This window comes from Leptodactylus fuscus, chromosome 3 (assembly GCF_031893055.1).
Source record: "Leptodactylus fuscus isolate aLepFus1 chromosome 3, aLepFus1.hap2, whole genome shotgun sequence".
NCBI lineage: Eukaryota > Metazoa > Chordata > Amphibia > Anura > Leptodactylidae > Leptodactylus > Leptodactylus fuscus.
Window position 1 is genome coordinate 171926237 of NC_134267.1, and position 26749 is coordinate 171952985.

General features: G+C 44.7%; 1 protein-coding gene across 2 annotated transcripts in view; it reads left to right on the top strand.

Moving 5' to 3' along the window:
* Positions 1–26749, top strand: part of PLCH1 (phospholipase C eta 1) — a 209383-nt gene that overhangs the window by 63495 nt on the left and 119139 nt on the right. Inside the window, exon 1 of one of the 2 annotated variants that reach the window (XM_075268767.1) lies at positions 16302–16886. The exons of the other annotated variant lie outside the window; for it this stretch is intronic. Within the exon in view, the coding sequence (XP_075124868.1) occupies positions 16844–16886 (43 nt within the window). The 5' untranslated portion in view covers positions 16302–16843. Of the gene's footprint in view, positions 1–16301; positions 16887–26749 lie in introns of those variants that run through there. 2 annotated transcript variants of the gene reach the window in all.

Genomic DNA, 26749 nt, shown 5'->3' on the forward strand with positions numbered 1-26749 from the left:
TTGTGTTTTTAACATTGACACTATTCTATAGGGTAGCGGCTAGAGATGGATGTCTGCTCTCTCTGGTCTGACCTCACTTGGCAAGTAATTGTGCACCTGAAGAAGAGCTTGTGTAGCTCGAAACGCGTTGTGCAGTATGTTTTTGTACAATAAAGGTCATATATTGTATTCACCTTGTCGATACTCTAATCTGTGGACCAAAGAGCGCAGACATCCATCTCTAACCGCTGGCCTCCTTCCTTTCATTACTTTCTGATTCTCGGCGACCAGGCTGTGGATTCTGCAGCCACCTCAACCTCTATGCTTCCTTTGGTGGTGTGACTCGGCACGCTCGGTGTTCTCCCCCTTTTTTGTTCTCGTGATTATATAGGGTAGGTTCTACTCACATCTGCTTCAAGGTTTTTAATGAAAACATACAAAGTAGTGCCAGATCCATTACACGACAGACACTGATGGACCCCAGTGACTTATGGTAGAGGTCATTGGGTTCCACCAAAAGGGTTTGTCATTTGCAGTGTTATTTTTTCCCATCTCCGATAAAAATGTGAACAGAGCCTTAGCGTTTAGAATCATTTTTATTATGAAGACCTTCTGCCGTTTTTTTTTTTTTCTACTTTCTTCTCAAGTTGCCATAACAAAATTTTGTTATCGCTGACTAATCTACTTTTTTGACCTGGTGGGGGATTACTTTTCTCACAATAAAATGGCATAATGGACGATATGTTAGAATGTGACATATTTTTTTCTCTGTGATGAAACTTAATTTCCATAAAAGTACAAACCCCTTTCAGGCTTGCGATAGATGTAAGCTGGTATTTTGTGTCTCTAGCTCTGAAAGCAGAGGCAGCGAACAAAAGGAGGTTAAATATTGCCTGAAACACAAATTATTCTTTCATAAGTAAAGAGGTTTGATTCCCATCTGCTTCGCAGTTTATTGGAATGATCCATGTGCTGCTATAAGGGGCATACTTGGCTTTCATGTGAACTGAAGAGAACCGCTTCTGCCATCGCTGCACTTTCAGCTTTTTAGAAACTTTATTCTTGTAGTTAGAAAAGTTAGTAGCAATAAAATAATGATCAGTATATCCCAGAAGTCTGTGCGGGTTATAACCACTATCATACACTTTGTACGCTCTAGTTTAGTCAGATGTCCACACATGGCATTTTTGTGATATCTTGTGATGGGTTTAAGCAATACCACAACATTTTTCCAAAATGTGTTACAATTGTTATTGCTATTAGCTTTTATGTAGCACTGACATATTACAGATGGCGTGCCAGCGCTCTCAATATGTCTGCTTTAGTGAATACTTATACAGTGGTCTTTGACGTAATAGTGTTACAATATTTTCAACATGCATGTATCTCGTGTGGGTTATTGTAACCTGAAACGGCATTCGGCATATGATGTCAAGGACACTGGCAATTCATTGAATATCCAGCCAGTCACCACGGGTCATTGCACAGGTAAACCCTCTGTATTATTGATGTGACTGTCTGCAATCCTATATGGCATTACATGTTCTGGCTTCTCTCAGCCTGTGTCAGTGTGAGCTGCACCTTTCGATACCAGGTGAGGGCGCTGCATTTTATTTTCTAGTATACTGGGTGCTCTTTACAAGACCCTTAGCAGCTCTTATCCTCTACATAAGAAAGTGTTTTACAGTGTTCAGCAGCTCTTTCTGACTCTTCTATATACTTGCTTTATCTGTATCCATTTTATTTAAAGACCTGTCACTTCTCCTGTCAAGTCTGTTAGGTAAATGCTTTTATTTTGCTTGAAATAACAATACTAGAGCATATCTTCCTAGAACTCTGGGTTGTGCTGTTCCTGTGTTTTACCCCCTAGAAATCTATGAATAAATTGACAATTGGATGTCATCAGTTAGTGGTATGTCCTATATTATCCAATCATGAGCCAGCCAGTTGTCTATGACGCACCTCATTGACAAGGGAAATGGTAGAGAAGCGGCCAACTTATTAATACATTTCTAGTAAAAATGGCTGGAGAAATGGCTCTTGGTAAGACTGCCCATTGTCACTACCTAATAAAGGAACACTGGCCTATATTAGACATGGGAAAAAACAATCTAGGTAGATAATTTTCAGTACCTGAAGCAGCATTTGTATGTAACAACTCTCATGACTTTTTGTGACGTTTACACCCCCCGATACATTCCTATACATGATGGTATAGAACATTTACCTTCCTTTAACAGGCAGTGCCACCCAGCCAGCGGTTTGTTGGAAATGTGGTATTGCCCTCTCATACAGAATTACTAGTGATGTTACCATAGCTGCTGCACACATTTTGGAAGCTTGATAAAGGTGGTCTATGTACTCACTTGAATTCACCAGAATTAATCCTAGGATTCTTACGATGTAGTACCCACAAAGGAAATCTAGATAGCAAAGAACACCCTGTCATAAGATAGACTTGATGGTTAGCGCAACTCGCCTGAAGAGCTTCACCAGACGTATGGGTTCTGTCTCACAGCTATTGAACATTGTTGCAGCCCCCAGGGCCGCCATCAGGAATTTTGGGGCCCCATACAGCCTAAGTGTCTGGGCCCCCCCCTCCTACCTTATTTTGCGTCATACCAATTATGTATTACATTTCCCTTTATTTAGCAGCATTACAAGGCTTAATCAGATTCTATTTGCAGGTAAAATCTGCTACGTGTGACAGCGCCTATAGAGAGCCAACACCATTTATAAGAACCCTCCTAATAAATCCTCAGGGCTTTTTCACGTTGCGTTTTTGGCCTCCCTTGCCGGGATACGTTGGTAACCAGTCAGAATCAGCTGTCAACTTATCCCTGCACGAAGATCTGGCCATTAAAAAAAAGAGGGGCCTGCAGTTCTCCGTGCAGGGATAAGTGGGGAGCTGATTGTGACTGGTTACCAACGTATCCCGGCAAGGGAGGCCAAAAGCTCAATGTGAACACTCCTTTAAAGTGAAAGTACTACCCCCAAACAGACTGCTATGGTAGTAGCATAGCCTACATCATTATTATTCTCCAGCTAAAAACTTATATATTGTATATTATATATTATTGCCCCAGTTCCCTCTCCGCAGTTCTGCACACCCGATGTCCCAACAATTCCCCCCCCCCCGTCCACCCTCTAACATCTTTCCATTGCCCCCTGTACCCATACCTCCCAACTTTTGAAGAACCAAAAGAGGGACAAAATGTGCGGCACGCTTTGCGCGCCGTGGGAAAGTTAGCCCCACCCACTGTTATGTTGACTCCGCCCACTCATTAATTTTTTATGTGCCCGCACACTGTATAATCCTAATCCTCCTACAGTCACCCGTAAATTATATGTCCCCCCTCCGTCTCTCCCCCAGCTTCATATACACCCTTCATCTGCCCCCAGATTCATGTCCCCTCCATTTCTGCCCACAGATTCATGTCCCCACATCTCTGCCTCCAGATTCATGTCCCTCCATCTCTGCCCACAGATTCATGTCCCCACATCTCTGCCCCCAGATTCATGTCCCTCCATCTCTGCCCCCAGATTAATGTCCCCTCCATCTCTGCCCCCAGATTCATGTCCCTCCATCTCTGCCCCCAGTGTCATGCCGTCCTCTCCTTCATCTGCCCCCAGTTTCACGGTCCACATTAGACTTACCTTCTCCTTCGTTCCCCTGCTGCTCTCTGCGCGCCTCTCTCTCTTACTGGCGCACAGTTGTAGACGCGATGTGACGTCATCACATTGCGTCTACACTGCCGGGTAGCCGGCGGCAGCGGCGAAGCGAGGAGCTGACACAGGTCAGCTCCTCGCTTCAGCGGCATATGTGTCAGCGAGAGAGGCCGCAGCAGCGAAGCGAGGAGCTGACACATATGCGGCTGAAGTGAGGAGCTGACCTGTGTCAGCTCCTCGCTTCGCCGCTGCCACCGGCTACCCGGCAGTGTAGACGCGATGTCAGCGAGAGAGGCGGCAGCGGCGAAGCGAGGAGCTGACACAGGTCAGCTCCTCGCTTCAGCCGCATATGTGTCAGGGAGAGACGCGCGCAGCGGCGAAGCGAGGAGCTGACCTGTGTCAGCTCCTTGCTTCAGCCGCGTATGTGTTCAACTCAGATCTGCGTCCTCTGGACGCAGATCTGAGTTGAAACAAACAGGACATACAATGACTGCTGCCGGCGCCAGGGCCGCCCCCACGACCCCCCCCCATTTTTAAATTTGGCCAGGCCCCTGACGCCAGTAGCAGTAGTACTGGCCTATCGGCGGCCCTGGCAGCCCCAACCCTTGGCAGCATAGTTATGGTCATACTTATGGTTATGGTTCTGTCTCTATGTTTCACACTATGCAAACCAGTTCCCTCTCCATCCCCCTCCCCCACTTATCCCATAGTCTTCTTCTCCATCCCTCAGTCTCTCTCTTCCATGAATCACATGGAAGTGTACAGGTCATATACGGGGTTCTAGCCATGGCAGGCTTAATTTGTTGTAAACTACTGTATTGGAACATTGTACTCACTATTTTTTATACAACTGTAATTCTTTGTTATAGGTATTAAATAATAAAAAAAAATTATGATAAAAAAATATTATGTAGCAATAAATAACAGAAAAATCTCAGCTGTACCAGAAGAGCTGACCCAGAATTATTATATTATGGGGAATACAAGTATATACTATGTGACAGGTCCTCTTAATTTCATTTTCTATATTTTAATTTGAAATATTGGAGATTTCAATTGGTTTGCTATTTTTATTTTCCAGAATAAAATTATAGTATAAAGTTATAATAATTTCAGAATAGTCATTAAAAAAATATTGGGTTTTGAATAGAGATGAGCGAACAGTGTTCTATCGAACTCATGTTCGATCGGATATTAGGCTGTTCGGCATGTTCGAATCGAATCGAACACCGCGTGGTAAAGTGCGCCATTACTCGATTCCCCTCCCACCTTCCCTGGCGCCTTTTTTGCTCCAATAACAGCGCAGGGTAGGTGGGACAGGAACTACGACACCGGTGACGTTGAGAAAAGTAGGCAAAACCCATTGGCTGCCGAAAACATGTGACCTCTAATTTAAAAGAACAGCGCCGCCCAGCTTCGCGTCATTCTGAGCTTGCAATTCACCGAGGACGGAGGTTTCCGTCCAGCTAGCTAGGGCTTAGATTCTGGGTAGGCAGGGACAGGCTAGGATAGGAAGGAGAAGACAACCAACAGCTCTTATAAGAGCTAAATTCCAGGGAGAAGCTTGTCAGTGTAACGTGGCACTGACGGGCTCAATCGCCGCAACCCAGCTTTCCCAGGATCCTGAATGGAATACACTGTCAGTGTATTCCCGTATACCCGATATATACCCCGATACCCGTTCCAACGGTGTGCCCCCCCACCTTCACCCCAGAAATACCCTGCAAGTCCCCTAGCAATAGAATTGGGGCTATATACACCCACAATTTTTACTACTGGTATACAGTGCCATTGTCTGACTGGGAATTCAAAGAATATATTGGGAATACAAATACCCTCATTTCTTGCTACTGCCATATAGTGCCAGTGTCTGACTGGGAATTCAAAGAATATATTGGGGTTACGTGCACCCACAATTTTTACTACTGGTATACAGTGCCATTGTCTGACTGGGAATTCAAAGAATATATTGGGGTTATAAATACCCTCATTTCTTGCTACTGCCATATAGTGCCAGTTTCTGACTGGTAATTCAAAGAATATATTGGGGTTACGTGCACCCACAATTTTTACTACTGGTATACAGTGCCATTGTCTGACTGGGAATTCAAAGAATATATTGGGGTTATAAATACCCTCATTTCTTGCTACTGCCATATAGTGCCAGTTTCTGACTGGTAATTCAAAGAATATATTGGGGTTACGTGCACCCACAATTTTTACTACTGGTATACAGTGCCATTGTCTGACTGGGAATTCAAAGAATATATTGGGAATACAAATACCCTTATTTCTTGCTACTGCCATATAGTGCCAGTGTCTGACTGGGAATTCAAAGAATATATTGGGGTTACGTGCACCCACAATTTTTACTACTGGTATACAGTGCCATTGTCTGACTGGGAATTCAAAGAATATATTGGGAATACAAATACCCTCATTTCTTGCTACTGCCATATAGTGCCAGTGTCTGACTGGGAATTCAAAGAATATATTGGGGTTACGTGCACCCACAATTTTTACTACTGGTATACAGTGCCATTGTCTGACTGGGAATTCAAAGAATATATTGGGAATACAAATACCCTCATTTCTTGCTACTGCCATATAGTGCCAGTGTCTGACTGGGAATTCAAAGAATATATTGGGAATACAAATACCCTCATTTCTTGCTACTGCCATATAGTGCCAGTTTCTGACTGGTAATTCAAAGAATATATTGGGGTTACGTGCACCCACAATTTTTACTACTGGTATACAGTGCCATTGTCTGACTGGGAATTCAAAGAATATATTGGGGTTATAAATACCCTCATTTCTTGCTACTGCCATATAGTGCCAGTTTCTGACTGGTAATTCAAAGAATATATTGTGGTTACGTGCACCCACAATTTTTACTACTGGTATACAGTGCCATTGTCTGACTGGGAATTCAAAGAATATATTGGGAATACAAATACCCTCATTTCTTGCTACTGCCATATAGTGCCAGTGTCTGACTGGGAATTCAAAGAATATATTGGGGTTACGTGCACCCACAATTTTTACTACTGGTATACAGTGCCATTGTCTGACTGGGAATTCAAAGAATATATTGGGAATACAAATACCCTCATTTCTTGCTACTGCCATATAGTGCCAGTGTCTGACTGGGAATTCAAAGAATATATTGGGGTTACGTGCACCCACAATTTTTACTACTGGTATACAGTGCCATTGTCTGACTGGGAATTCAAAGAATATATTGGGAATACAAATACCCTCATTTCTTGCTACTGCCATATAGTGCCAGTGTCTGACTGGGAATTCAAAGAATATATTGGGAATACAAATACCCTCATTTCTTGCTACTGCCATATAGTGCCAGTGTCTGACTGGGAATTCAAAGAATATATTGGGAATACAAATACCCTCATTTCTTGCTACTGCCATATAGTGCCAGTTTCTGACTGGTAATTCAAAGAATATATTGGGGTTACGTGCACCCACAATTTTTACTACTGGTATACAGTGCCATTGTCTGACTGGGAATTCAAAGAATATATTGGGAATACAAATACCCTCATTTCTTGCTACTGCCATATAGTGCCAGTGTCTGACTGGGAATTCAAAGAATATATTGGGGTTACGTGCACCCACAATTTTTACTACTGGTATACAGTGCCATTGTCTGACTGGGAATTCAAAGAATATATTGGGAATACAAATACCCTCATTTCTTGCTACTGCCATATAGTGCCAGTGTCTGACTGGGAATTCAAAGAATATATTGGGGTTACGTGCACCCACAATTTTTACTACTGGTATACAGTGCCATTGTCTGACTGGGAATTCAAAGAATATATTGGGAATACAAATACCCTCATTTCTTGCTACTGCCATATAGTGCCAGTGTCTGACTGGGAATTCAAAGAATATATTGGGAATACAAATACCCTCATTTCTTGCTACTGCCATATAGTGCCAGTGTCTGACTGGGAATTCAAAGAATATATTGGGAATACAAATACCCTCATTTCTTGCTACTGCCATATAGTGCCAGTGTCTGACTGGGAATTCAAAGAATATATTGGGAATACAAATACCCTCATTTCTTGCTACTGCCATATAGTGCCAGTGTCTGACTGGGAATTCAAAGAATATATTGGGAATACAAATACCCTCATTTCTTGCTACTGCCATATAGTGCCAGTTTCTGACTGGTAATTCAAAGAATATATTGGGGTTACGTGCACCCACAATTTTTACTACTGGTATACAGTGCCATTGTCTGACTGGGAATTCAAAGAATATATTGGGAATACAAATACCCTCATTTCTTGCTACTGCCATATAGTGCCAGTGTCTGACTGGGAATTCAAAGAATATATTGGGGTTACGTGCACCCACAATTTTTACTACTGGTATACAGTGCCAATTTCTAACTAGGAATTCAAAATGCGCAAGGCTCCCGGAAAGGGACGTGGACGAGGCCGTGGGCGAGGTCGGGGGAATGGTTCTGGGGAGCAAGGTAGCAGTGAAGCCACAGGGCGTCCCGTGCCTACTCCTGTGGGGCAGCAAGCATTGCGCCACTCCACAGTGCCAGGGTTGCTTGCCACATTAACTAAACTGCAGGGTACAAACCTTAGTAGGCCCGAGAACCAGGAACAGGTCTTGCAATGGCTGTCAGAGAACGCTTACAGCACATTGTCCAGCAGCCAGTCAGACTCTGCCTCCTCTCCTCCTATTACCCAACAGTCTTGTCTTCCTTCCTCCCAAAATTCCGAAGCTTTACAGAACAATAACCCAAACTGTCCCTGCTCCCCAGAGCTGTTCTCCGCTCCTTTCATTGTCCCTCAACCTGCCTCTCCACGTCACGATTCCACGAACCTAACAGAGGAGCATCTGTGTCCAGATGCTCAAACACTAGAGTCTCCTCCATCTCCGTTCGATTTGGTGGTGGATGACCAGCAACCCACCCTCATCGACGATGATGTGACGCAGTTGCCGTCAGGGCATCCAGTTGACCGGCGCATTGTGCGGGAGGAGGAGATGAGACAGGAGTTGGAAGAGGAAGTGGTGGATGATGAGGACACTGACCCGACCTGGACAGGGGGGATGTCAAGCGGGGAAAGTAGTGTGGATGTTGAGGCAGGTGCAGCACCAAAAAGGGTAGCTAGAGGCAGAGGCAGAGGTCAGCAGCTTAGGCGAAGCCAGGCCACACCCGGAATCTCCCAAGATGTTCCAGTTCGTACCCAGCCCCGAAAAACTCCCACCTCGAGGGCACGTTTCTCGAAGGTGTGGAGTTTTTTCAAGGAATGCGCCGAGGACAGATATAGTGTTGTCTGCACAATTTGCCTCTCGAAATTGATTAGGGGCTCTGAGAAGAGCAACCTGTCCACCACTTCAATGCGCCGTCATTTGGAATCCAAGCACTGGAATCAGTGGCAGGCAGCAACGGCAGGACAAAGGCCGCCTGCCGTTCACGCCACTGCCACTGCCTCTGCCACTGCCTCTGCCTCTGCCACTGCCACTGCTGACTGTGCTGGCGATGCACTCCAGAGGACGAGCCAGGACACCACTTCATCTGCCTCCGCCACTTTGTTGACTTCTACCTCATCCTCCCCTGGTCCTGTCTTATCTCCTTCTCCTGCACCATCAAAGGCACCATCAGGCGTTTCTTTACAACAACCCACCATCTCTCAGACATTGGAGCGGCGGCAGAAATACACTGCTAACCACCCACACGCGCAAGCCTTGAACGCCAACATCGCTAAACTGCTGGCCCAGGAGATGTTGGCGTTCCGGCTTGTTGAAACTCCCGCCTTCCTGGACCTGATGGCAACTGCGGCACCTCGCTATGCCGTCCCTAGCCGTCACTACTTCTCCCGGTGTGCCGTCCCCGCCTTGCACCAGCACGTGTCACTCAACATCAGGCGGGCCCTTAGTTCCGCGCTTTGCACAAAGGTTCACTTGACCACCGACGCGTGGACAAGTGCATGCGGACAGGGACGCTACATTTCACTGACGGCACACTGGGTGAATGTAGTTGAGGCTGGGACTGCTTCCCAAACTGGCCCGGTGTACCTCGTCTCCCCGCCTAACATTCCTGGCAGGGACATGAGAAGAACACCCCCCTCCTCCTCCTCCTCTACCGCCTCCTCCTCCGCCACCGCCTCCTCCTCCGCCACCGCCTCCTCCTCCGCTGTTAGATTGACCCCAGCTACGAGTTGGAAACGTTGCAGCACTGGCGTTGGTAGACGTCAGCAGGCTGTGCTGAAGCTGATCAGCTTGGGGGACAGACAGCACACTGCCTCCGAGGTGAGGGATGCCCTCCTCGATGAGACGGCAATATGGTTTGAGCCGCTGCACCTGGGCCCAGGCATGGTCGTTTGTGATAACGGCCGGAACCTGGTAGCAGCTCTGGAGCTTGCCGGACTCCAACATGTTCCATGCCTGGCCCACGTCTTCAACCTAGTGGTGCAACGTTTCCTAAAGAGCTACCCCAATGTTCCAGAGCTACTGGTGAAAGTGCGGCGCATGTGCGCCCACTTTCGCAAGTCGACAGTAGCCGCTGCTAGCTTAAAATCTCTCCAGCAACGCCTGCATGTGCCACAACACCGGCTTTTGTGCGACGTCCCCACACGCTGGAACTCAACGTTTCAGATGTTGAATAGAGTGGTTGAGCAGCAGAGACCTTTGATGGAATACCAGCTACAAAACCCTAGGGTGCCACAAAGTCAGCTGCCTCAGTTTCACATCCATGAGTGGCCATGGATGAGAGACCTTTGTGACATCCTACGGGTCTTTGAGGAGTCCACAAGGAGGGTGAGCTCTGAGGATGCGATGGTGAGCCTTACAATCCCGCTCTTGTGTGTTCTGAGAGAATCCCTGATTGACATCAGGGATAACTCAGATCACACAGAGGAGTTAGGGATAGCATCCGATCCGTCACAGCTGGAGAGTAGGTCCACACATCTGTCCGCTTCACTGCGTTTAATGGAGGAGGAGGAGGAGGAGGAAGAAGAGTTGTCCGATGATGTGATGGTGATACAGGAGGCTTCCGGGCAACTTCGAATCGTCCCATTGTTGCAGCGCGGATGGGTAGACATGGAGGATGAGGAGGAAATGGAGATTGAACTTTCCGGTGGGGCCAGAGGAGTCATGCCAACTAACACTGTGGCAGACATGGCTGAGTTCATGTTGGGGTGCTTTACAACCGACAAGCGTATTGTCAAAATCATGGAGGACAACCAGTACTGGATCTTTGCTATCCTTGACCCCCGGTATAAAAACAACATCTCGTCTTTTATTCCGGTAGAGGGGAGGGCCAATCGCATCAATGCTTGCCACAGGCAATTGGTGCAGAATATGATGGAGATGTTTCCAGCATGTGACGTTGGCGGCAGGGAGGGCAGTTCCTCCAGTAGGCAACCAAGTTCTCACCGGTCCACACAAACGAGGGGCACACTGTCTAAGGTCTGGGACACCTTGATGGCACCCCCTCGCCAAAGTGCCGCCACGGAGGGTCCTAGTGTCACCAGGCGTGAGAAGTATAGGCGCATGTTGCGGGAATACCTTTCCGACCACAGCCCTGTCCTCTCCGACCCCTCTGCGCCCTACACGTATTGGGTGTCGAAGTTGGACCTGTGGCTTGAACTTGCCCTATATGCCTTGGAGGTGCTGTCCTGTCCTGCCGCCAGCGTCCTATCTGAGAGGGTGTTCAGTGCAGCCGGTGGCATCATCACTGACAAGCGCACCCGTCTGTCAGCTGAGAGTGCCGACCGGCTCACTTTGATAAAAATGAACCACCACTGGATAGAGCCTTCATTTTTGTGCCCACCTGTGTAAAGCACCCCAACATGAAACTCCATGTCTGTACTCAACCTCTCCAATTCCTCCGCATCCTCATACTCATCCACCATAAGCGTTGCACAATTCTGCTAATACTAGGCTCCCTCCAACATGATTTCCCCCAACTCTGCTGGTTAGAGGCTCCCTCCACCCTGATTTCCACCAACTCTGCTGGTTAGAGGCTCCCTCCACCCTGCTTTCCCACAACTCTGCTGGTTAGAGGCTCCCTCCACCATGAATTTGCCCAAACTGGGCTGTTTAGAGGCTCCCTCCACCATGAATTGGTCCAAACTGGGGTTTTTAGAGGCTCCCTCCACCATGAATTGGTCCAAACTTGGCTGTTTAGAGGCTCCCTCCACCATGAATTGGTCCAAACTGGGGTGGTTAGAGGCTCCCTCCACCATTAATTGGTCCAAACTGGGCTGGTTAGAGGCTCCCTCCACCATTAATTGGTCCAAACTGGGCTGGTTAGAGGCTCCCTCCACCATGAATTGGTCCAAACTGGGGTTTTTAGAGGCTCCCTCCACCATGAATTGGTCCAAACTTGGCTGTTTAGAGGCTCCCTCCACCATTAATTGGTCCAAACTGGGCTGGTTAGAGGCTCCCTCCACCATTAATTGGTCCAAACTGGGTTTTTTAGAGGCTCCCTCCACCATGAATTGGTCCAAACTGGGGTTTTTAGAGGCTCCCTCCACCATGAATTGGTCCAAACTGGGCTGTTTAGCGGCTCCCTCCACCATTAATTGGTCCAAACTGGGCTGGTTAGAGGCTCCCTCCACCATGAATTTGCCCAAACTGGGCTGTTTAGAGGCTCCCTCCACCATGAATTTGCCCAAACTGGGCTGGTTAGAGGCTCCCTCCACCATGAATTGGTCCAAACTGGGGTTTTTAGAGGCTCCCTCCACCATGAATTTGCCCAAACTGGGCTGTTTAGAGGCTCCCTCCACCATGAATTGGTCCAAACTGGGTTTTTTAGAGGCTCCCTCCACCATGAATTGGTCCAAACTGGGCTGTTTAGAGGCTCCCTCCACCATGAATTTGCCCAAACTGGGCTGTTTAGCGGCTCCCTCCACCATTAATTGGTCCAAACTGGGCTGGTTAGAGGCTCCCTCCACCATGAATTTGCCCAAACTGGGCTGTTTAGAGGCTCCCTCCACCATGAATTTGCCCAAACTGGGCTGGTTAGAGGCTCCCTCCACCATGAATTGGTCCAAACTGGGGTTTTTAGAGGCTCCCTCCACCATGATTTGGTCCAAACTTGGCTGTTTAGAGGCTCCCTCCACCATGAATTGGTCCAAACTGGGGTGGTTAGAGGCTCCCTCCACCATTAATTGGTCCAAACTGGGCTGGTTAGAGGCTCCCTCCACCATTAATTGGTCCAAACTGGGCTGGTTAGAGGCTCCCTCCACCATGAATTTGCCCAAACTGGGCTGTTTAGAGGCTCCCTCCACCATGAATTTGCCCAAACTGGGCTGGTTAGAGGCTCCCTCCACCATGAATTGGTCCAAACTGGGGTTTTTAGAGGCTCCCTCCACCATGAATTGGTCCAAACTTGGCTGTTTAGAGGCTCCCTCCACCATTAATTGGTCCTAACTGGGCTGGTTAGAGGCTCCCTCCACCATGAATTGGTCCAAACTGGGGTTTTTAGAGGCTCCCTCCACCATGAATTGGTCCAAACTTGGCTGTTTAGAGGCTCCCTCCACCATTAATTGGTCCAAACTGGGCTGGTTAGAGGCTCCCTCCACCATGAATTGGTCCAAACTGGGTTTTTTAGAGGCTCCCTCCACCATGAATTTGCCCAAACTGGGCTGTTTAGAGGCTCCCTCCACCATGAATTGGTCCAAACTGGGCTGGTTAGAGGCTCCCTCCACCATGAATTTCCCAAAACTTGGCTGTTTAGAGGCTCCCTCCACCATTAATTGGTCCAAACTGGGCTGGTTAGAGGCTCCCTCCACCATGAATTTGCCCAAACTGGGCTGTTTAGAGGCTCCCTCCACCATGAATTTCCCAAAACTTGGCTGTTTAGAGGCTCCCTCCACCATTAATTGGTCCAAACTGGGCTGGTTAGAGGCTCCCTCCACCATGAATTTGCCCAAACTGGGCTGTTTAGAGGCTCCCTCCACCATGAATTTGCCCAAACTGGGCTGTTTAGAGGCTCCCTCCACCATGAATTGGTCCAAACTGGGTTTTTTAGAGGCTCCCTCCACCATGAATTGGTCCAAACTGGGCTGTTTAGAGGCTCCCTCCACCATGAATTTGCCCAAACTGGGCTGTTTAGCGGCTCCCTCCACCATTAATTGGTCCAAACTGGGCTGGTTAGAGGCTCCCTCCACCATGAATTTGCCCAAACTGGGCTGGTTAGAGGCTCCCTCCACCATGAATTGGTCCAAACTGGGGTTTTTAGAGGCTCCCTCCACCATGAATTGGTCCAAACTTGGCTGTTTAGAGGCTCCCTCCACCATGAATTGGTCCAAACTGGGGTGGTTAGAGGCTCCCTCCACCATTAATTGGTCCAAACTGGGCTGGTTAGAGGCTCCCTCCACCATTAATTGGTCCAAACTGGGCTGGTTAGAGGCTCCCTCCACCATTAATTGGTCCAAACTGGGCTGGTTAGAGGCTCCCTCCACCATTAATTGGTCCAAACTGGGCTGGTTAGAGGCTCCCTCCACCATGAATTGGTCCAAACTGGGCTGTTTAGAGGCTCCCTCCACCATGAATTTGCCCAAACTGGGCTGGTTAGAGGCTCCCTCCACCATGAATTGGTCCAAACTGGGCTGTTTAGAGGCTCCCTCCACCATGAATTTGCCCAAACTGGGCTGGTTAGAGGCTCCCTCCACCATTAATTGGTCCAAACTTGGCTGTTTAGAGGCTCCCTCCACCATGAATTGGTCCAAACTGGGGTGGTTAGAGGCTCCCTCCACCATTAATTGGTCCAAACTGGGCTGGTTAGAGGCTCCCTCCACCATTATTGGTCCAAACTGGGCTGGTTAGAGGCTCCCTCCACCATGAATTTGCCCAAACTGGGCTGGTTAGAGGCTCCCTCCACCATGAATTGGTCCAAACTGGGTTTTTTAGAGGCTCCCTCCACCATGAATTTGCCCAAACTGGGCTGGTTAGAGGCTCCCTCCACCATGAATTGGTCCAAACTGGGGTTTTTAGAGGCTCCCTCCACCATGAATTTGCCCAAACTGGGGTGTTTAGAGGCTCCCTCCACCATGAATTTGCCCAAACTCTGCTGGTTAGAGGCTCAATCCACCCTGATTTTTAAAACAAATGTTGGTGCCAACCTCAACTTACTACAAGGGCCAAATTCACTGCTGGTGACAAGCTCTCCTCACTGCAAGTGCCAAATACACATGTTTCAAGGTGTTTTCCTACTGTCAGAGAGGTGGTATTGAGTGTGTAAAGTGTGTAGTTGTTAGGCTGTGATGTTGGGGTAATAGAGGGTCTTTGGTGTGTTAGATGCCCCCAGACATGCTTCCCCTGCTGTCCCAGTGTCATTCCAGAGGTGTTGGCATCATTTCCTGGGGTGTCATAGTGGACTTGGTGACCCTCCAGACACGGATTTGGGTTTCCCCCTTAACGAGTATCTGTTCCCCATAGACTATAATGGGGTTCGAAACCCGTTCGAACACACGAACATTGAGCGGCTGTTCGAATCGAATTTCGAACCTCGAACATTTTAGTGTTCGCTCATCTCTAGTTTTGAACAGGCCTGTATGGGTCATAAATTTGCAATTCTGGATCATTCTTTCTAAGAACTGTCTAGTGTGCTGTTCCTCTGTTATTCCTTCTGGAAATGTATGATTAAATTGATAGTTGGATTCTGCCATTCCCTTGTTAATGGTGTGTGTCCCTAAACACTCTGACTGCGCCATTGATAATTGATGTGTTTGTGTAGTTTCACCTCCTATTGACAAGGGGATCTGTGTTGGATTTCTCTCTCCTCCTTCCATTCAGGACATATGCTCAGCTGTGATGACCCAAAGTACATGTGTATGGGGTTGTCATGTGAGATATAGTTTTTCTTTTTTTATATGTACCCGGTTATCCATTAAATTATCCCTAGTTACATAGCATAGTTAATACATGTGACCATTAAGTGATCAGCCAAGCAATGAGAAAATATGTGGATAAAGTGAAGGGATCCAGGTTGACTTCAGACATTTCTTGAAGTAATAACAGAAGAACATGAACCAAACAAAAACCTGCTGCCAAACTGTTATTTCATAAGCAATACAAGTATTTGCTAAAACAGACATATGAGGAGAGCTGACATGCATAGCTGTACAGTACGTAGCGGAGCATTGTGAATAGATACATATGTATAAGTTTACAATCTAAGAGGTGATAGACAGCTCTGCAGGTGATGTATGGACACATCATGTCAATACTGTATGTAGCCACTTTGCTGATATTGCTGCAGTGTTATTGCATGTATAAACTGCATACTATTAATGGAAAGGAAAGTGTAATGACAATTTGCTTCTATTCCAATTATTATTCTGTTCCTTGGATTTCCTATTAAGTAGAAATAAATAATTGTATTTTTCTACAATTTCTAGCTAAGAAGCTAAGAAGTATATTACAAGCTTTACTAGAGAAGCTGTTCTTCCTAGGCTATAATAACCCCATACACATCTCTAGACCGTCTTCATGTGTTTGTGATTCTGTGCTACAAGACATTTCGAGAAATGTGGTATTTATTTTTCTAGGCAGACCTGTCACAAATGGTTCATTGTGTATTATCTGCCATTACAAGGAGGGATCCAGTGACTGTGTGCTCCCCACAGACCTGGAACAATAATATAAAATGTAATGAAGCCTTTGAATGACTATTTGATGAGCATAGCAATTGGCTTCTCCTGGTGCCTTTGTGAAGGAGACACATTGCACTGAGAACTGTTTCTCTTATTTCTTTCTTCCCTGAGTATACACCTCATGCCATTCAGGTTTTTATCGGGCTATTCAATCCCTGCCTGACCTCCTTAGGTGAGAAGGATCTTCTTTACGTTTGAGGTTTGCACATTTAATGCCTCAAGGATCTTAATCATCCCACTATGCATGCATGTCTCATACCAAAAGTACTGACAGCCAGTGCATTCCCACAATAGCAGCTGAGCCCAGCAGACGGTTCCTGGATTGCTTCCTCTCTAGACCTTCCACTTTGGAGAAAGTTCTGCTATTTGGCATCCTTAGATTGATATAACTACGGAATGTGGATTCTTCTAGACAAGTCACTGTGCTTCCAGGGAAAGCTGTTATTTCTCATGTAATGTTGGAAATATGAGAAGTGAAGAGGCTTGGATCCAGGGAGCATCTGCAGTTTGTGTGCCAATAATGTGTAATAGTAACATATTTAATGGCAGACCTTGAAGTATATAAAAATTTAAGCCCAGAGAAAGGTAAGACAGATCTTTATAGTCATTGTTAAGGCTGGGAAGCTGGGATTAAATCCCCTTTTTTTCAGCTTGCATAGCATTTTGTATGCGGCTATTATATTTGTCAACTGTCCTACTGTTTTGCACTACAGTTTTCTTTGTGTGGAGAGATAGTCATTGTAAAGTTGTTACAAGACGTTAAAATATTTATACTGTTACTATCTCATTGCTTTATTTCTCTGTAAGTACGATCCGATCTAAAAGTATGAAAGGATTTTCCTTCTCATGCAATAGTCATTGTTACTGTCTGAAGATACAGATGAGGAGATAATGAGTTTTATGAAAGTATTTCTTAATGTGCTTTGTGTGACTGATATTGGCATTAATGGAGAGGAAAGTTTGCATAATGCATGGTTTCATTCCTCGTCTATGAATGTTGTCAGCACCATGCATGGATTGTATAGGGGTGAGCTGTCCTTGGTGATGAATCTGATGTCACTGCTCTTCATCCTTATTGTGCTACCAGCAGAGCAATCATTTTTGCTCGATGTCTTGTGTGAACAGGTTATACACTGTGGCTATTATTCCAGAAGTGTACAAGAGCCTCTGGTAATACCCATGTCAGTTCCTGTTACTGACAGATGATATTACATCATGTCCACTCTTTATCATTCTCTGTCTTTGGCTATGTGTACCAGCGTATTGAGAAATAACGTTATGAAGATACATAATTGACTTGGGCAAGTGGGGTTATCCACTCTACAGATTAATAAACCTTAATATTCTGCTCTGACTACTAAGCTGGTACTTGGTAAGCGAGTCATAATAAGGAGTGCAGTGGTAATGAATGGCATGAATGGGAATTCTACACGGAGTTTTCTGTGAACCATACAGTCGCTGTTTACTCCGCAGGTTGATGCTGGCATTGAAGCTTGATTTTATTTGCCTTTTTAGTTTATGTATACCTGTGATAACTCTGAAATGAATGTAGCAAACATGGAGTTGTTTTTAAAGGATTCTTTGGTACAAAAGGTTGCATAGAATAATAGAGAAGATTTAGCACTTTAGCATTGTATTGTATACTATACAAGGGTGTAGTCCCAGAATGTTGATCTCCTTCACCAGAGTTGCAAATAAACAGGAAAAATCATTTACTCGTAATTCATAGTGATCTATGTACATATCCCATCCACAAGACAGTCATTAGATGTTTACAAGCAACTACCCTCAAAGGTCACAGTAACACCTGTACAGTCATCATAGACGTCTGTACTGGAAATATTATGCTTTACAAAAAACCTCTGATGTGTATTAATACACCTTTGCCTGTACTTGAGGTGTGCTGCGAACCACACAACACTGCTGGTGCCTGACACATCCAATAACAAGGCTCCTTACTCACAGACATTGGTAGGTGGTATATAAGGAGCTTTGTTATTAGTAAGGCTGCAGCCACCAGATGATTGGTTATTTTGGGTGTGCTGCTAGGCAATTTACACCATGCCAGTCTTAGACCACTATGGATGGAGATGTATTGATGGCGCTGCCATTTTTAAGTGCTCTGCTGGTGTATAGTAAGCAGCCTCTTGTGGAAGAAGGACTGTGGGAACTAGTGGATGTTGCGTTGGTTGCTTGCCTTGGATTTATAAGACCTTGCGTGACAGTGGCTGCAGTTCAAGGGGTTATCCAATTTTCAAAAAATGTAAATGCAGATACATTCACAACAGTGCTAAATATGTGATAAAATTGTGCACCTTTTGAACGTCTTTATTTTACTTGTTGCTCCTTGTATCCCTGTTATTTACATGCAGAGAACCTCTGGACAAACTACATTTCCCATTATTAATATGCCTGCTCTCACTCTGTGTACCCTTCCCTTCTCCACTCTCCCCAGTATGCAAACTCCCACCCTGATATAGGGTCTGTTTTGTGTCAAAGTGTCTGTCTTCTGTCTAACTTCCTCAGCTGGTAGCATCTCTCTCCTCCACATATCTGATCAGACAAGAAATCACTCCCATGAGTGGCTTCAACGAGCAAGTAGGTTATTTGCAGCTGTGACGTTTCAGGTGCTGGCTGAACTGCTCACAGGGAGGGATAGTGAGCTTACAGTTGCAGCATCACCTCTGTGATTGATGACCTGAAAATAAATTAGATAAACAATGCTGAATATAAACAGAACATGTATTCAGAAGTGTTTTGTATTGATGCAGCGTGTTATTTTACCCATATTTTTATAAAACTGGCTAAACACTTTAATAAGTTAGTGGGTCGAGTGAATGTGCAGCAGACAGCCTGAGGCAGATATATTGAGTGGGTGTTCTCTATGCTGGGTAGTTCTGCAACCATATGGCAAGTAAATTGTGACTCCTGTCTGCTGGATACAATTGTGAACATAAGACAAATAAAGTGGCACTCTTCTTCATAGGGACTTCATGTTTTATCCCCTCTCTCATGCGTTTTGGCTTTCATTTGTTAGCATATTTTCATAGGAATAATGTTTTAGAGATGTATTTAGAATTGGTAATGTGGAGGTTATACTGTACATGGTTAGATAGTACCTTTGAGAAATAAAAAAAGACACGTCCATCAAGTTCAACAAGGGAATAGGTAAAGGAACGACATTCTAAGCATTTCCATAAGCATCAATGCTATTTCTCTCTAAAAAGGTATCAGTCTTTATTATTTTTAAATCCATCAGCTGTTGTTGATGTGACCAGTTCCTGGGGTAGGCTATTCCACAGATTCACAGTCTTTACAGTGTAGAAGCCTTGTCGGCTCTTTTTACAGGTTTATCATGTCTCCCCTTAAACGCCTCTACTCCAAACTAAACACATTTAACTCCATTAATCTGTCCTCAGAACTGGGGTCCTCCATGCTCCTTATCAGTTTCGTGGCCCCTCTATTGAACTTGTTCCAACTCTAGGACTTCCATTCTATGAACTGGTGCCCAGAACTGAACTGCATATTCCAGATGGGGCAGCACCAGTAATTTATATAGTGGTAATATTACATCCCTATCCCGCGAGTCCATATCCCTTTAAATACATGACAATATCTTTCTGCTCTTAGAAACAGCTGTTTGACATTTTATGCTGTACTGTAACCTATGCTCTACAAGTACTCCCAGGTCCTTCTCCACCAGTGACTCTCACAGCTTTACTCCCCCCTAGGACATATGCTGCATTCACATTATTTTCATCCAGATGGATAACTTTACATTTATCCATTTGCCATGTGGATGCCCAAACACTGAGTCTGTTGTAGTCTGTATGTACTCCACTGTTATTATACATGTCTAGTAAATATATAGGCTTCATTATCATCATCACGCTGGAAAAGATGGAATTAATTGTTTGGTTAACATCATTGTATTAAATGGAAAATATTAATTTGTCCAACGGAATAATATTGTCTTAGTTATGATATGCAAATACAGTTTTAGCACTTCTTTGGTTAGATATTAATACACGGACATGTATAGGATTTTGTCTTCAAAATTCCATCACTTAGACAATTATGTTGGAGCAGATGTACAGACTGTAGGTGACCTCTCTTGTTCCTCAGTTTTTTTGTCCATTTATACTGCAGTCACAGAACTGTACTGTACGATGTGAGTGTGACTGGTCTGTGACAGATGTCTCCTAATATATCCATTTCTTGAACTGTGGGTAGCTCCAATGCATTTTTCTGGGAATTAGTTATAGTTTTTATGGTTTTTAATTTTTTGTCAGGGAGGCAAGTCCTTTATCTGGTCCACCACCTTTGAGGAATATCTGATGTATTTAATAGAGAAAACTGTGTATACTACATCTCAGATATCACATAACTGTTTACATGATTATCAACATTGCATTGTAGTTTGCCATGTGCAAGGTCAACTCTGATTGTGGCAAATTACACTTCCATACTGTTAAGCTGACCGTCACATTAATTTTGGGTAACTCATTGGCCGACCATCTATGTGTTTGAGGGTTTCTCTCTCTAGGGCAGTTGTTGGAGAAAGAAGGGTCAGGTATGTTGGATGCCCAATATTTTTGTTCTTAGAGGAGATACGTTGTTGCCAAAGTTCACTCTGTCTATTGGCCAAGCCGAGCATCAATGTGTATGAGCGGAGTTGGGAAGGAATAGTCATCTAAAGTGTATGGCCAGCCAATAGAAATCTAAACTGGCCAAGCTCTGCACAAACCTGTTTCCTATTTGCCATTAAAATTGGCAAAGGTTTGATACCTCTGCAAAACCTAAGAAATACTTGAATGATTAGATAATAGCTCGCTATTGTGTCGAGCAGGTTTTGCCATTTATGTAAACTGCTGGGTCCTCCAGACCCTTGTGACTTTTTTCAGAAATGACACAAAGCCTTTGTTGTATCAGAATTGTAAAACCACTTGTCTTGGAAAACAGTCAAAGGATCGCTTCTTGTTGACACTTATTATTGTTGAATGTCTTGGTGGTTGAGCCATAATTTACCTTATGAGATAAAACATGCCCAACCATAATGCTGGCTGTATATGACAAAGTTTGACCCAAGATCCAAATCAATCCAATATTTATAATGATAGGAGGTCTCTGATAGTGTAATTTCTAGGTGGATATGCTTATGTGGCCATCTTCATTGATGAATATGGTAGAGTTGGTTCTTCTCAAGTGCTGGGGTGTCTTCTATCTAACTTGTTTTACATGTCTGGACCAAAAATAAAAATATACTTGGGGTCTAAGCCAATTGTCATTCTTGGTAGTAATGTCTAAAAATGATTACAGCTATGGTATACTAAATATAGAAGCAGATTTGGAAAGTGAGTCACTTGTGGAGCATCCGGTGAGATATTTTCTATTATTCCATTTTTATTGTTCTGTGACAGCTAAAGGGAGGAGTAAATGTTCCAAAGATAAAGCCATGTGCTTTTGTCTGATACCAGTGTTATGCAAGCGGATGAATTATTTGTCATAATAAAATCATAATTAAAATCCTTCTGTCCCGTTTCCTGCTGCTAATGCTTTCAGCGCTTCTATTACTGGGGGAATTAAAAACACAGAGGTTAGGCATCTTTCATTCCGGCTTTTGTTAAGAGATATTTCTATCTATTACCGTTTCCCAGTCCTCTTTAGTAAAAAAATAAAAATCCAAGAGAGTGAACTCTTATTCTTCTCTGCATGAAAAGCAATCCTGCGTGGCAGTATGTGGGATTGCTAAAGTTTCGTAACAAAAGTTCACAGATCCTTTTTTTTTTAATAGAACATGTCAAAAGTGGAGGAATTCTGCGGCTTTCACAAGGGCTTCATCTCATGCATTGATATTCTACATTTAAGCTATGTAACAACGTGTCTCCGACAAGCCCAACTCTTTAAAAGATATCACCACATCAAAGTGTCATTCGATTACAAGTCTGGGTCGTATTGGCAGGTGATGCATTGTGTACTTTGTGCGTTTACATGGAAATTAATCCGAATTGGTTCCACTGGCTTGTTTAATGATTCCTTAGGATTTGCATATATTGTACAAAGCATTTAAGCTATTGACTGCCCTTTTCGGCTACATACGCGTGTACATTGTTTCTTCTCTGTTAGCATATATGTGCAGGGACTAGGTTGTCAATAGAATAATTATAACATGTGTCACTAGGGAATTAACAGGTGGCAGATGCAATAAAAAGCTGGATTTAAGGTTTCAGTATGAGAACAAAAGAATACTTTTCTTCACGGTGTGGTGGTAATGGCCTTATATTGAATGTGGGTAAAACAAAGGAGATGGTCATCAATTTTGGTAGGGCTCGTGTAAAATCGGTCAGAAGATGGAAAGAATGATGTATATAGTGGATTGGAGGTTGAACACTGAAAAATGGAACAAGAAGGAAGCCAGTGGTGTTTACAACAATCACAGTCATTTATTATTTATTTATTTCGCTTACATATATAGCACCATCATATTCCACAGCGTTTTATAGATATTGTCAACATTGTCCCATATAGGGCTCACAATCTAAATTCTCTATCAGTATGTCTTTATAGCGTGGGGGGAAACCAGAGTACCTGGAGGAAACGCAAGCAAATATGGCTGGATTTTAACCCAGGACTCCAGTGCTGCAAGGCATCAATTCTCACCACTGGGCCACCATGCTCCTCATTGTTCAAGGTGTGTGATGATTTGTTAGAAATCTTCTATCCTCTCCCAAATCTTATGCTGTCCCTGCAGGAATATGGAGCCTTGTCTGGCTATAACATCAACTCTTCCAAGACTGAGGCTCTTCCCTTGAATATTCCTGACATGGCTCTCCAACTTCTACGTCAAAACTATGATTTCCAGTGGCGGGATTGCTCTCTTACATACCTAGACATTCAGCTCTCTTCCTCTTACTCCTCGCTGTATTATGGCTAATTTTTCACGTGTTTTTAATGAGCTTCGCTCGCTTTTAGACAAGTGGCACCCTCTTCACAAGAATCAAGAATCAAACAAGCTTTATTGGCTTGTCCGAATAGATATTTGGCATTGCCAAAGCTAGTAAAGTGGGAGAGGGGGAGAGTTGGGGTTGGGTGGGAGAGTGGTGGGTATGGGGGGATGGGGTGGGTGATTTGGGGTATAACAGTCCATGGGGGTCTCATCTTTCTCTTAGTTGGTGACAGCTGGACACGTATTGGGCAGCGATCTCCACAGTGGTCTCCTCTTCTCCCAGTAGGATGTAGAGTTTCCTCTTCTCATCTGCAGATGTGAATTCTGGGATGTGGGCAGAGAGTCTTTGGAAGTAGACGGCCCTCACAGCTGAGTATTTGGTGCAGTGTAGCAGGAAGTTGGCCTAGTCTTCTAGGGCCCCCCGGTCACAGTGCTGGCACATTCTGTTCTCCTGTGGGTTGTACGTCTGCCTGTGTCGCCCCGTCTCCATGTCCAGGCTGTGGGCGCTCAGGGTCTGTCTGTATTTGGGGTGGGGTATTCTCTCCAGGTAGGTGGCCATGGTGTAGACCCTTTGCAATGACTGGTACATGGTGACTTTCTTGGAGTTATTTATTGCGCTTCTCCATTCCTCGATGTACCGCTCTTTGTCTCTGTCATTGGCCCCTTTTATTTGAGCCTTGCTCAGGGCATGTTGGGGGTTTTGGTTTGGCAGACGGCTGATGCTTGGTTGGGGGGTGTCGGGTTTGCTCAGGGCTCTGTGACTCAGCCAGGCTTGGTGGTGGTAAGAGCCATTCATCAGTCATATTACAGCTATTAAGATGACTCTTCTCCCCAAGCTTCTGTATTACTTTGAAATCCTCCCTCGCTGTCCCTTGCTTGGAATTTGCGGTCCCTTCAGATGGCCTTCTTCCAATTTATTTGGAATAGAAAACGCCACCATATTCCTCGCTCTGTTATGCTGGCTGGAAAGGCGGAGGGGGGTCTTGCGGTCCCGCACCTTCTCCACTATAATTGGGCTGCCCACCTATGCTGCATTCCATTTTGGGCTGCACCGCACGCTTTTTACCAAATGGGCCAAAATTGAGAACTTGTGATTGGCCCATAATCATCCTAATGCCTTCTTGTGGTCCCACACGCCTCCTGTTTCTGTAGTCCCCCTTCTGGGTCCCATTCGGTTTACTAGATCTATTTGGGCCACCTGCCACTCGCCTCTCCCCACTCCTCTATGGTCTCCTTCCTCTATAATCCTCTCCTCCCGGAGGGACTGATGGCTAGTATGGTGCTCCCTTGGGGAAAACTTGGTTTGTTTCATGTGGCGGACCTGATAGACTCCTTTTCTCTCCAGCTCAGACCCTTTAACTATTTCAATGATACCTTGAACTTGCCTAAGTCTGAATGGTTTCATTATCGGCAGATAGCACATTTTTTGCTTACTGAATTTGGGGCTCAGCAGGTTTCCATTCCTACGGCCTTTGAGAAGCTATATCGAGTAGGCACTTCTACTAAATGTTTGATTTCAGATATTTACCACCTGCTTTCCTCTCTGGAGGGATGAGGCTCCCTGACTCACAAATATATTTCTTGATGGTCGAATGATCTTGGCAAACAGATTTCACTGGCCCAGTGGCAGGTAATTTGGTTCCGTGCTATTAAGTCCTCTACTTGCATAACCTACCGCGAGACTCCGTACAAGATTTTACTACATTGTTACCATACACCAGCCCTCCTTCATACTCTAAATCCTAATATATTCTCTTCCTGTTGGAGGTGTCTCTTGGACGTAGGGACATTGTTCCATATATTTTGGGACTGCCCTCTGATCCGTCCCTTTGGACGGAGGTAAAGTCCAGAATGGACAAGATTTTCCTTCACGGTGTCCCCCTGGACCCTCTGGTTTATCTTCTCAACCTCCCCCCTAGGCTCCTGGGTAAAAAAAAGTCTTCTATGCTATTTTTATATCTCTGTACTGCGGCTAAGTCTCTCATAGCCCTTCACTGGAAGAGTGCCCAGCCGCCCACAGGCCCTTCCTTTGTGGTTCGTATCAAGGACGCAAGGTGTATGGAGTTTTTCACTGCTACATTGAATAATACAGTGGAGAAGTTCCGGTCTATCTGGCCGCCATGGGACACGTAGTGTACCATCCATGGCCTTTGTTCCCTTCCCTTCCCATCCCTCCCCCCCTTTCCCACTTCTTTTCTTTTGTCTCTGGTCTCCCCCTTGTGTATGTCTGTCTCTGGGACTCTTGGTTTATTGCTGATATTGTAGTATTATTTTATTGTCTGATTTGTTCATCTTTTATTATTTATGTTGTGTTCTTGTACAACATTCTACTTTTTCTTTATTGAAAACGTAATAAAAATTAAAGTTTAAAAAAAAAATTAAATATTTTATCAATCTGTGATATTCTGGGGTCCTATTCTATGGGGTGGGGGGGTCACTGCTTGGGGAGGCAATGTAAGGACCAAAAATAGATACATTTATTAAAATGGCTAGCTCTGTGATGGACAGCTTGAAGGTCTGTCTGTAGCAGAGAACTTTTAAGGAAATTCCAAACCGTTCTAGACTATCCCAATCTCTTGCATCGTCTTCTTAACCAAGTCCTGTTCAGCCAGCAGAGTTCCTTCAGTGATCGGCAATCTCACTCCTTTTAAAAATTCTGTAAATAGTTAGGGGTCATCCCTAGGAGTTGGTGGTCTATTGTTCTACTGATCATTCATTATTAGATCATTATTGATTTGCTGTCATTGATATCATTGTTTTATATGATTATTTTATGTGCTTGTATCGCCCTACTGTTTTCTTGTTTATAACTAATGCATTCTGGACTGAGCTGTGGAATAACCAATTTCTCAATTGCCTCTATAAAATATTCTATTATTGGGGAAAACTGTACGATTGAAAGGAGGTTCTAGTAATCTGTTGGATTGCCTCTAGTTTGACTAGAAGATGAGATGTGGGTGGGCAAATTCCATATGGAATTCTTTGGGACATCTGCCCACAGATGTTGCCACTGGACCTGTAGATCCTGCACACTCAGGTTGCTAAAGTTGGTGTCCTAGCCAAAGACTGTTTTGAAGCTCTCACCACAGGACTTCTGTACTCGAACCTTGAATGTTGTCAAATCCCAAGCAGAACATGGATTAATTGCTAAAGACAATACATTTCTAGTCTATAGCAGTTCAAGGTTCTCATTCATGAGGCCATGACACCAGATCCTGGCAGAGTCAGGATTAAGTAGTGAATATACCACCTGTGTTTGCATGCGTGTCAGTGGATCAAACAATCCTCTCTACTCGTGGTTTGTTGGCATACTACAGGTAATGCAATGCAAAGTGAATGGGCAGCCACATTACACAAATAGCAAATGAACATTGGTTTGGCACTTTCTACATCTGTAAATATATGTCTGAAATGTTGACCTTTAGGATGTTTGATAACTGTAATCTCCATCAATGGCCAGAATAATGTGGGCAGAAGTGGTCAGCTGACTGCTTTACCTCTG